This window comes from Pantherophis guttatus, chromosome 16, assembly GCF_059756535.1.
Source record: "Pantherophis guttatus breed Tessera chromosome 16, ASM5975653v1, whole genome shotgun sequence".
NCBI classification, from domain to species: domain Eukaryota; kingdom Metazoa; phylum Chordata; class Lepidosauria; order Squamata; family Colubridae; genus Pantherophis; species Pantherophis guttatus.
The window spans coordinates 19,999,216-20,011,230 of NC_142078.1; the positions used below are offsets into that span (position 1 = coordinate 19,999,216).

General features: G+C 47.4%; 1 protein-coding gene across 1 annotated transcript; it reads right to left on the reverse strand.

The window, feature by feature from the left end:
* Positions 1 to 462: 462 nt before the first annotated feature.
* Positions 463 to 3,688, reverse strand: C8G (complement C8 gamma chain). Its single transcript, XM_034436074.3, has 7 exons — positions 3,202 to 3,688; positions 2,253 to 2,389; positions 1,950 to 2,020; positions 1,751 to 1,852; positions 1,392 to 1,493; positions 835 to 873; positions 463 to 605 (listed from the first exon to the last, which is right to left on the reverse strand). The coding sequence occupies exons 1-7, from the start codon at positions 3,373 to 3,375 to the stop codon at positions 586 to 588; spliced, it is 645 nt and encodes a 214-aa protein (XP_034291965.2). The 5' UTR covers positions 3,376 to 3,688; the 3' UTR covers positions 463 to 585.
* Between the last annotated feature and the right edge of the window lie 8,327 nt (positions 3,689 to 12,015).

Genomic DNA, 12,015 nt, shown 5'->3' on the forward strand with positions numbered 1-12,015 from the left:
TGGAGGGGGGGCAGCCAGCGCTTTCCAGAACTGCTTTCTCAGCAAAAGCCGAAGAGTCCGAGAACAGTCCAGCCCTGAAGGCAGGGCAGCTGAGTGGGTGCGGGGCCTCTGTGGCACTGGGGGTGGGGGTGGGGGGCAGGGACTCTGCGAGAAAACAATGCCCAGGTGCACCCAGCCTGGCACTCCCTGGGGAGGGGGGGATAAACCTTTGGGGGGCATCAGCCACTCATCCTCTTTTGCAAAAGAGCCCAGAGTTTGTTCCACCACTTGCAGCCCAGCCCCCCCCCCCAGCCCCTCTTACCCTGCGGCCAGAAGGCTTCTTATGCTAGGGGAGGGTTGAGGGGTGGGGTGGGGGTGGGGGCTCATTACAGGCCCAGTTCTACCTTTCAGCAAGCAACTCAAACCTGATTTTTAGCTAACATCCCCCCCTTTTTTTCCCCCCAAATATCAACGACATCAAAGTGGGTTTTCTTGTTTTATTTTCCTGGGACCAAATACAAGGAAAAACTTGGGTGGCTTCTGTTCTTGAGCGTCCTCATGGGCTGCCTTGACACGGCTGGAGCGTCGGATCGCTCCTGGTTCCTGCTATCCTGTGTATTTCGTTTCTGGAAAGCCGAAAGAGAAAATACAGGAGGGGATCGGAGGATCTGCCCCTGAAAGGCTTAGCCTCCTGCAGACCCCCATCAGCAACCCCCCCCCCCGTCAAGGCTTTGTACTCGTTGCCTATCAGCCAGCAGAGGAAGCAAAGCCCGCCTGCCTCTCGCGGGTGCCAGGGGTGCACAGTTCCCGGGTCTGGCGACTTTGGCCAAGGAGGCGCTGAAGCCGGCAACTCACCGTCAAGGATGTGGAATTGGTCGGCCGAGCTACAAAACCCTGCGGAAAAGAGCCGGGAGGGAAAAGAAAGTCGGGTTAATGGTTCTGGGGGTTCAAAAGCATCGGTGCAACCCCGGGCCCTGCACTGTTTGGACGAGGTGGTTTTCGGAGGCCTACGACAGACGGACCCCGCAGAGCCCCTTTGCTTGGCCCAGTGTGGACGTTTGGGAATAAGGGGAAGGGGCAGTGGTGGAATCCAAATTTTTTTACTACCGGTTCTGTGGGCGTGGCTTGGTGGGCATGGTGTGACTTGGTGGGCGTGGCAGGGGAAGGATACTGCAAAATCCCCATTCCCTCCCCACTCCTGGGGGAAGGGTAGTCTCTATTCCCACCTCATTCTGGGGCCAGCCAGAGCATTTGCTGGTTCTCGGAACTGCTCAAAATTTCTGCTACCGGTTCTCCAGAACCTGCTAGATTTCACCCTGGGAAAGGTTCTGCTGACCCCCAGGATCTGCCTGACTGACAGGGAGCACAAACCTTCCCCCCCACCCCCCGTCCGAGAGCAAAGAGCTGCGCACCGTAGACGGGGTAATAGAAGATGAGGTCTTCACTGATTCCCAGGGCAGTCATGGCAGCTTCGAACTTCTTCAGGACGCTACTTGTCACCTGTGCCGTCCGTCCTTTCGTGAAAGGGAGCAGCATTAGGGGAGCCCGAGTTGCCCTTTCCTTCCCTCAAGCAGCTGAAGAGCTTTGCTGGCCAATCTCCCTACAGAACAGGGTGGCTCCAGCACGCATCTCCTTCAGAGATACTCCAGGCCCCTCTTCAGGATCTGCCCAGCCTGCAAGGGAGGAGGCTGCAAGGCAGCGGGAACCGTCCCCCCCTCCCCAGTCCCCAGACCAAAGCCCACCAACTTAAGGCTGCAGCTTTCATTCACACCGTAAAGTTTGGCTGAGATCTTGCGGTTCTTCTGGAAGTACAGGATGGCGTAGCTGCTATAGTCCGTCTCCCCCACCACCACGTCCACTGTGACACTGCGGCCTGGAGGGGGGACCACAGAGAGATCAAGGGGGAGCTTGTCCTGCCAGGGCCAAAGGGCAGCAGGCGAGCGGAAGCCTTCGTCTCTCCTGCCTCTCACCTTTCAAGAGGAACCGCCCAGGGGTCTTGTCGGCAAAATACCTCTGTTTGATGTTCCAGCAAATCCCGTCCCTGCAGAGACGAAGGTGGCGTCAGCCCACCGAGGCAGGACGGACAGACAGACAAAAGGACGATATCCGTCCAAAACGACCTACGCTGGGACAGCTGAAGACAGACTCCTGCAAGTCTGAATCGGTTTCCCCTCCCTGCCTGTGAACTAGCGAGGGCCCTCCTGGCGGCATAGTTAGGCTGATTTCCCCCCCCCAATGCCCCATCCTGAGTGCAGGATCCCCGAAACACTCACAGAGGCCGGAAGGTCTTAAAGAGCAGCGAGTCCCTGTCAGTCGACACAACCACGTTGGTGGCTTCCACCCGGTAGCCATTTTCACGCAGGTAAAGGCAATCAGAGGCCACCCCCACCAGAAACCACTTCCCTGCAAACTAGAAAAGGAGGGAGCTGTCCATCTTCTCTAACCTTCCCCCCCCCCCACCCCCCCTGTTGACCCCCAGTGGATTAGAGGCTGTGTGGCTGGGTTTCCTTGCAGTATTTCTGCAACTGTTATACCCCACAGCCCCAAACCACACTTAAAATGTGGTACAGTTGCAAAAATTAAGCCTAAGAGCCGGTTCAGTGAATCCTATTTTTAAAATGCCATCAGCATTTTAAAACAAATCCTTTACTCTTTCATTTGCCGAAACAAGATAGTATATTGACTCCTCTGAGCTGAACCGTGGTAGAAAAAAGCTTGAAACTGAGTAAAGGAAATGGGACGGGAGCCACGTTTTCATTTATGATTTCCTTATAACAAAAGCCAGAGAGGAAGAGAAGATGCGCATTATGCCAGCCCTTCTCCCCGAGAAAGAGGGAGCCTTCCGCTTATCAGGGGAGCCTCCTCCTCCGCACTGTGGCCGCCTTTGTCAAGAGTTTGGCAGGGAGAGCGGAGCTGAGCAAACAGAGCAGATAAGGAACCGCCTAACAAGCACCGCACTATGAGGGGATCAGGATTATGGGCTTGCAGCCCAGGGTAGCTGCTAGATCCCTGGAAAGGGTGGGGATGGGTGGGAGGACAGGCCCTTCCGAAATGCAGCCACAGGGATGGAAAGAGAGGCTTTCTGGCAGCAAGAAGAGAGGAGAGCTGCCTCCCAACGCAGGACGGATCCTGACGGCTCTTGGCCATCTCAGAGCGACCGCAGAGGAAGCTCAGAGCTTGTTACTCCCCAAACGAGCTTCCCCCACCCTCCCCTCTGCTCACCCGGGCGGGATCAAACTGTTCCTGGGCGCTGATCTTGTCGATGGAGTTCTTGGAGGGTTTGGGCCTCCGTGCCCAGGAGGGTGAAGCCAGCAAAAGCCCAGCCAGGAGAAGGAGAGCAATGGGAGCCATGGCGGGATGGCAATGACCAGCAGCGTTTGGGGTGCCCTTGGGCATAGGAGGGAGGGAGGGAGGGCTCCCAGTTAGGCATTAATCAGGCTTCCCAGAAAAGGCCACTGGGGAGGTCCCAGCTGCTGCTGTTGCCGCTGCTGCTATCCTACCATCCCCAGAATGGAGACAGTGCTCCATTCACAAAGGGGCAAGCTGGGGTCCCCAATGTGTCCTGGAGTTTGCAAGGCAGCTTTTTACAGAAGCTCTCGGGGCTTCAGCTCAGCTCCTTCCAGGCCCTGGACAGCCAGCAAACCCTTGCAAAGCTCTGCTCAGACCATACAACAATAAGGTACTTATCTATTTCACAATGCACAGTACTGGGGCTGATATCTATGCCTATCAGTTTAAGGTGTACGAGAGGACCTGAGTGAAGACTTCATAAACAGTCATTAATAACTTGAAATGGGTGGGGGGGAGTTAAAAAGGCTAAAAACCCGAGTTAAAAAGGCTTCATGTGCTAACGCTAAGGGACAGAAAACAGTGCCCTCGTGTGGTCAATGTAGGAATCGCAACCACAAAAGGAAATCATTTATCATTTATTTCCTTTTGTAGTTGCGATTCTGACATTGACCACACGAGGGCACTGTTTTCTGTCCCTTAGCGTTAGCACTGAAGTCATCATAAGGCTTTTAAACTCGGGTTAAGGCTTTTGAAGGAGGTTTCTCTCTTCTTCTGGGCCTTTTCTGCAGCCCCTGGGGCTCCCGTTGCCCTATTCATATTAAACATACGGTTTTTAATGATAATAATAATTCCAAGTGCTATTGAAGAATGGACATTAAAAGTAGTGAATTTAGCAGAGATGGCCAAAATTTCAGCGTATTTGAAGGACCATTCAAATGAACCATATTGCGTTGCTTATCTATTTTTAAGCTGTAAATTAAGATCTGGTTGAAGACTGCATGGTGCACACCAATTCATATCTTTAAATGGGAGGGGGGGAAGAGAGAGTGAGCAAGAGGGAGGGGGAGAGAGAGAGAGAGAGAGAGAGAGAGAAAGAGAAAAAATGCTGGACCTGAGTGAAGACTTCACAATGCACAGTACTGGGGCTGATATCTATGCCTATCAGTTTAAGGTGTATGAGAGGACCTGAGTGAAGACTTCATAAACAGTCATTTACAACTTGAAATGGGTGGGGGGGGTGAGGAGGAGAGGGAGGGGGGAGAGAGAGAGAAAGAGAAAAATGCTGGACCTGAGTGAAGACTTCACCATGCACAGTACTGTGGCTGATATCTATGCCTATCAGTTTAAGGTGTATGAGAGGACCTGAGTGAAGACTTCATACACAGTCATTTACAACTTGAAATGGGTGGGGGGGGTGAGGAGGAGAGGGAGGGGGGAGAGAGAGAGAAAGAGAAAAAATGCTGGACCTGAGTGAAGACTTCACAATGCACAGTACTGGGGCTGATATCTATGCCTATCAGTTTAAGGTGTATGAGAGGACCTGAGTGAAGACTTCATAAACAGTCATTTATAACTTGAAATGGGTGGGGGGGAGTTAAAAAGGCTAAAAACCCGAGTTAAAAAGGCTTCATGTGCTAACGCTAAGGGACAGAAAGCAGTGCCCTCGTGTGGTCAATGTAGGAATCGCAACCACAAAAGGAAATCATTTATCATTTATTTCCTTTTGTAGTTGCGATTCTGACATTGACCACACGAGGGCACTGCTTTCTGTCCCTTAGCGTTAGCACTGAAGTCATCATAAGGCTTTTCAACTCGGGTTAAGGCTTTTGAAGGAGGTTTCTCTCTTCTTCTGGGCCTTTTCTGCAGCCCCTGGGGCTCCCGTTGCCCTATTCATATTAAACATACGGTTTTTAATGATAATAATAATTCCAAGTGCTATTGAAGAATGGACATTAAAAGTAGTGAATTTAGCAGAGATGGCCAAAATTTCAGCGTATTTGAAGGACCATTCAAATGAACCATATTGCGTTGCTTATCTATTTTTAAGCTGTAAATTAAGATCTGGTTGAAGACTGCATGGTGCACACCAATTCATATCTTTAAATGGGAGGGGGGGAAGAGAGAGTGAGCAAGAGGGAGGGGGAGAGAGAGAGAGAGAGAGAGAGAGAGAGAGAAAGAGAAAAAATGCTGGACCTGAGTGAAGACTTCACAATGCACAGTACTGGGGCTGATATCTATGCCTATCAGTTTAAGGTGTATGAGAGGACCTGAGTGAAGACTTCATAAACAGTCATTTACAACTTGAAATGGGTGGGGGGGGTGAGGAGGAGAGGGAGGGGGGAGAGAGAGAGAAAGAGAAAAATGCTGGACCTGAGTGAAGACTTCACCATGCACAGTACTGTGGCTGATATCTATGCCTATCAGTTTAAGGTGTATGAGAGGACCTGAGTGAAGACTTCATAAACAGTCATTTACAACTTGAAATGGGTGGGGGGGAGTTAAAAAGGCTAAAAACCCGAGTTAAAAAGGCTTCATGTGCTAACGCTAAGGGACAGAAAACAGTGCCCTCGTGTGGTCAATGTAGGAATCGCAACCACAAAAGGAAATCATTTATCATTTATTTCCTTTTGTAGTTGCGATTCTGACATTGACCACACGAGGGCACTGTTTTCTGTCCCTTAGCGTTAGCACTGAAGTCATCATAAGGCTTTTAAACTCGGGTTAAGGCTTTTGAAGGAGGTTTCTCTCTTCTTCTGGGCCTTTTCTGCAGCCCCTGGGGCTCCCGTTGCCCTATTCATATTAAACATACGGTTTTTAATGATAATAATAATTCCAAGTGCTATTGAAGAATGGACATTAAAAGTAGTGAATTTAGCAGAGATGGCCAAAATTTCAGCGTATTTGAAGGACCATTCAAATGAACTATATTGCGACGCTTATCTATTTTTAAGCTGTAAATTAAGATCTGGTTGAAGACTGCATGGTGCACACCAATTCATATCTTTAAATGGGAGGGGGGGAAGAGAGAGTGAGCAAGAGGGAGGGGGGAGAGAGAGAGAGAGAGAGAGAGAGAGAGAAAGAGAAAAAATGCTGGACCTGAGTGAAGACTTCACCATGCACAGTACTGGGGCTGATATCTATGCCTATCAGTTTAAGGTGTATGAGAGGACCTGAGTGAAGACTTCATAAACAGTCATTTACAACTTGAAATGGGTGGGGGGGGTGAGGAGGAGAGGGAGGGGGGAGAGAGAGAGAAAGAGAAAAATGCTGGACCTGAGTGAAGACTTCACCATGCACAGTACTGTGGCTGATATCTATGCCTATCAGTTTAAGGTGTATGAGAGGACCTGAGTGAAGACTTCATACACAGTCATTTACAACTTGAAATGGGTGGGGGGGGTGAGGAGGAGAGGGAGGGGGGAGAGAGAGAGAAAGAGAAAAAATGCTGGACCTGAGTGAAGACTTCACAATGCACAGTACTGGGGCTGATATCTATGCCTATCAGTTTAAGGTGTATGAGAGGACCTGAGTGAAGACTTCATAAACAGTCATTTACAACTTGAAATGGGTGGGGGGGAGTTAAAAAGGCTAAAAACCCGAGTTAAAAAGGCTTCATGTGCTAACGCTAAGGGACAGAAAACAGTGCCCTCGTGTGGTCAATGTAGGAATCGCAACCACAAAAGGAAATCACTTATCATTTATTTCCTTTTGTAGTTGCGATTCTGACATTGACCACACGAGGGCACTGTTTTCTGTCCCTTAGCGTTAGCACTGAAGTCATCATAAGGCTTTTCAACTCGGGTTAAGGCTTTTGAAGGAGGTTTCTCTCTTCTTCTGGGCCTTTTCTGCAGCCCCTGGGGCTCCCGTTGCCCTATTCATATTAAACATACGGTTTTTAATGATAATAATAATTCCAAGTGCTATTGAAGAATGGACATTAAAAGTAGTGAATTTAGCAGAGATGGCCAAAATTTCAGCGTATTTGAAGGACCATTCAAATGAACTATATTGCGACGCTTATCTATTTTTAAGCTGTAAATTAAGATCTGGTTGAAGACTGCATGGTGCACACCAATTCATATCTTTAAATGGGAGGGGGGGAAGAGAGAGTGAGCAAGAGAGAGGGGGGAGAGAGAGAGAGAGAGAGAGAGAGAGAGAGAAAGAGAAAAAATGCTGGACCTGAGTGAAGACTTCACAATGCACAGTACTGGGGCTGATATCTATGCCTATCAGTTTAAGGTGTATGAGAGGACCTGAGTGAAGACTTCATAAACAGTCATTTACAACTTGAAATGGGTGGGGGGGGTGAGGAGGAGAGGGAGGGGGGAGAGAGAGAGAAAGAGAAAAATGCTGGACCTGAGTGAAGACTTCACCATGCACAGTACTGTGGCTGATATCTATGCCTATCAGTTTAAGGTGTATGAGAGGACCTGAGTGAAGACTTCATAAACAGTCATTTACAACTTGAAATGGGTGGGGGGGAGTTAAAAAGGCTAAAAACCCGAGTTAAAAAGGCTTCATGTGCTAACGCTAAGGGACAGAAAACAGTGCCCTCGTGTGGTCAATGTAGGAATCGCAACCACAAAAGGAAATCATTTATCATTTATTTCCTTTTGTAGTTGCGATTCTGACATTGACCACACGAGGGCACTGTTTTCTGTCCCTTAGCGTTAGCACTGAAGTCATCATAAGGCTTTTAAACTCGGGTTAAGGCTTTTGAAGGAGGTTTCTCTCTTCTTCTGGGCCTTTTCTGCAGCCCCTGGGGCTCCCGTTGCCCTATTCATATTAAACATACGGTTTTTAATGATAATAATAATTCCAAGTGCTATTGAAGAATGGACATTAAAAGTAGTGAATTTAGCAGAGATGGCCAAAATTTCAGCGTATTTGAAGGACCATTCAAATGAACTATATTGCGACGCTTATCTATTTTTAAGCTGTAAATTAAGATCTGGTTGAAGACTGCATGGTGCACACCAATTCATATCTTTAAATGGGAGGGGGGGAAGAGAGAGTGAGCAAGAGGGAGGGGGGAGAGAGAGAGAGAGAGAGAGAGAGAGAGAAAGAGAAAAAATGCTGGACCTGAGTGAAGACTTCACCATGCACAGTACTGGGGCTGATATCTATGCCTATCAGTTTAAGGTGTATGAGAGGACCTGAGTGAAGACTTCATAAACAGTCATTTATAACTTGAAATGGGTGGGGGGGGTGAGGAGGAGAGGGAGGGGGGAGAGAGAGAGAAAGAGAAAAAATGCTGGACCTGAGTGAAGACTTCACCATGCACAGTACTGGGGCTGATATCTATGCCTATCAGTTTAAGGTGTATGAGAGGACCTGAGTGAAGACTTCATAAACAGTCATTTATAACTTGAAATGGGTGGGGGGGGTGAGGAGGAGAGGGAGGGGGGAGAGAGAGAGAAAGAGAAAAAATGCTGGACCTGAGTGAAGACTTCACCATGCACAGTACTGGGGCTGATATCTATGCCTATCAGTTTAAGGTGTATGAGAGGACCTGAGTGAAGACTACATAGACAGTCATTTATAACTTGAAATGGGTGGGGGGGTGAGGAGGAGAGGGAGGGGGGAGAGAGAGAGAAAGAGAAAAAATGCTGGACCTGAGTGAAGACTTCACAATGCACAGTACTGGGGCTGATATCTATGCCTATCAGTTTAAGGTGTATGAGAGGACCTGAGTGAAGACTTCATAAACAGTCATTTATAACTTGAAATGGGTGGGGGGGGTGAGGAGGAGAGGGAGGGGGGAGAGAGAGAGAAAGAGAAAAAATGCTGGACCTGAGTGAAGACTTCACCATGCACAGTACTGGGGCTGATATCTATGCCTATCAGTTTAAGGTGTATGAGAGGACCTGAGTGAAGACTTCATAAACAGTCATTTATAACTTGAAATGGGTGGGGGGGGTGAGGAGGAGAGGGAGGGGGGAGAGAGAGAGAAAGAGAAAAAATGCTGGACCTGAGTGAAGACTTCACCATGCACAGTACTGGGGCTGATATCTATGCCTATCAGTTTAAGGTGTATGAGAGGACCTGAGTGAAGACTACATAGACAGTCATTTATAACTTGAAATGGGTGGGGGGGTGAGGAGGAGAGGGAGGGGGGAGAGAGAGAGAAAGAGAAAAAATGCTGGACCTGAGTGAAGACTTCACAATGCACAGTACTGGGGCTGATATCTATGCCTATCAGTTTAAGGTGTATGAGAGGACCTGAGTGAAGACTTCATAAACAGTCATTTATAACTTGAAATGGGTGGGGGGGGTGAGGAGGAGAGGGAGGGGGGAGAGAGAGAGAAAGAGAAAAAATGCTGGACCTGAGTGAAGACTTCACCATGCACAGTACTGGGGCTGATATCTATGCCTATCAGTTTAAGGTGTATGAGAGGACCTGAGTGAAGACTTCATAAACAGTCATTTATAACTTGAAATGGGTGGGGGGGAGTTAAAAAGGCTAAAAACCCGAGTTAAAAAGGCTTCATGTGCTAACGCTAAGGGACAGAAAGCAGTGCCCTCGTGTGGTCAATGTAGGAATCGCAACCACAAAAGGAAATCATTTATCATTTATTTCCTTTTGTAGTTGCGATTCTGACATTGACCACACGAGGGCACTGCTTTCTGTCCCTTAGCGTTAGCACTGAAGTCATCATAAGGCTTTTCAACTCGGGTTAAGGCTTTTGAAGGAGGTTTCTCTCTTCTTCTGGGCCTTTTCTGCAGCCCCTGGGGCTCCCGTTGCCCTATTCATATTAAACATACGGTTTTTAATGATAATAATAATTCCAAGTGCTATTGAAGAATGGACATTAAAAGTAGTGAATTTAGCAGAGATGGCCAAAATTTCAGCGTATTTGAAGGACCATTCAAATGAACCATATTGCGTTGCTTATCTATTTTTAAGCTGTAAATTAAGATCTGGTTGAAGACTGCATGGTGCACACCAATTCATATCTTTAAATGGGAGGGGGGGAAGAGAGAGTGAGCAAGAGGGAGGGGGAGAGAGAGAGAGAGAGAGAGAGAGAGAAAGAGAAAAAATGCTGGACCTGAGTGAAGACTTCACCATGCACAGTACTGGGGCTGATATCTATGCCTATCAGTTTAAGGTGTATGAGAGGACCTGAGTGAAGACTTCATAAACAGTCATTTACAACTTGAAATGGGTGGGGGGGAGTTAAAAAGGCTAAAAACCCGAGTTAAAAAGGCTTCATGTGCTAACGCTAAGGGACAGAAAACAGTGCCCTCGTGTGGTCAATGTAGGAATCGCAACCACAAAAGGAAATCATTTATCATTTATTTCCTTTTGTAGTTGCGATTCTGACATTGACCACACGAGGGCACTGTTTTCTGCCCCTTAGCGTTAGCACTGAAGTCATCATAAGGCTTTTAAACTCGGGTTAAGGCTTTTGAAGGAGGTTTCTCTCTTCTTCTGGGCCTTTTCTGCAGCCCCTGGGGCTCCCGTTGCCCTATTCATATTAAACATACGGTTTTTAATGATAATAATAATTCCAAGTGCTATTGAAGAATGGACATTAAAAGTAGTGAATTTAGCAGAGATGGCCAAAATTTCAGCGTATTTGAAGGACCATTCAAATGAACCATATTGCGTTGCTTATCTATTTTTAAGCTGTAAATTAAGATCTGGTTGAAGACTGCATGGTGCACACCAATTCATATCTTTAAATGGGAGGGGGGAAGAGAGAGTGAGCAAGAGGGAGGGGGGAGAGAGAGAGAGAGAGAGAGAGAGAGAAAGAGAAAAAATGCTGGACCTGAGTGAAGACTTCACAATGCACAGTACTGGGGCTGATATCTATGCCTATCAGTTTAAGGTGTATGAGAGGACCTGAGTGAAGACTTCATAAACAGTCATTTATAACTTGAAATGGGTGGGGGGGGGTGAGGAGGAGAGGGAGGGGGGAGAGAGAGAGAAAGAGAAAAAATGCTGGACCTGAGTGAAGACTTCACCATGCACAGTACTGGGGCTGATATCTATGCCTATCAGTTTAAGGTGTATGAGAGGACCTGAGTGAAGACTTCATACACAGTCATTTATAACTTGAAATGGGTGGGGGGGAGTTAAAAAGGCTAAAAACCCGAGTTAAAAAGGCTTCATGTGCTAACGCTAAGGGACAGAAAACAGTGCCCTCGTGTGGTCAATGTAGGAATCGCAACCACAAAAGGAAATCACTTATCATTTATTTCCTTTTGTAGTTGCGATTCTGACATTGACCACACGAGGGCACTGTTTTCTGTCCCTTAGCGTTAGCACTGAAGTCATCATAAGGCTTTTAAACTCGGGTTAAGGCTTTTGAAGGAGGTTTCTCTCTTCTTCTGGGCCTTTTCTGCAGCCCCTGGGGTTCCCGTTGCCCTATTCATATTAAACATACGGTTTTGTTTTTTTATTTAAAAAGTTTTACAAATACATTTTCTCCCCAATTTCCCCCCCCAAGCCCTCCGTACCCTCCCTAGCCCTCCCCCTTTCCCCCCAGGACTTCCACAATATAAAATCCTAATCGAGAAATACATTTTATAAAGCTTAAAACTTAAACCCCTCCACCCCCTATATACTGTTTATACCTTCATAAAACTCAATTAATTTGTCCCTACATAATACATTCATTCAGCTAAAAGCTATCTGATATTTCTTAGTTTGATATTTATTCTGCACATAATCTATCCACTTTTTCCACTCCTATACATAAGTCTCTTGAGTTCGGTCTTTTAAATATGCTGAAATCTTCG

Excerpts from the sequence above, each read along its gene's own strand:
- C8G (XM_034436074.3), bottom strand. The coding sequence starts at position 3,375 with ATGCCCAAGGGCACCCCAAACGCTGCTGGTCATTGCCATCCCGCCATG. Across the intron at positions 2,390-3,201 it reads AACAGTTTGATCCCGCCCGG|TTTGCAGGGAAGTGGTTTCT; the intron begins GTGAGCAGAGGG and ends CTCCTTTTCTAG. Across the intron at positions 1,853-1,949 it reads TGGGCGGTTCCTCTTGAAAG|GCCGCAGTGTCACAGTGGAC; the intron begins GTGAGAGGCAGG and ends TCCCCCCTCCAG.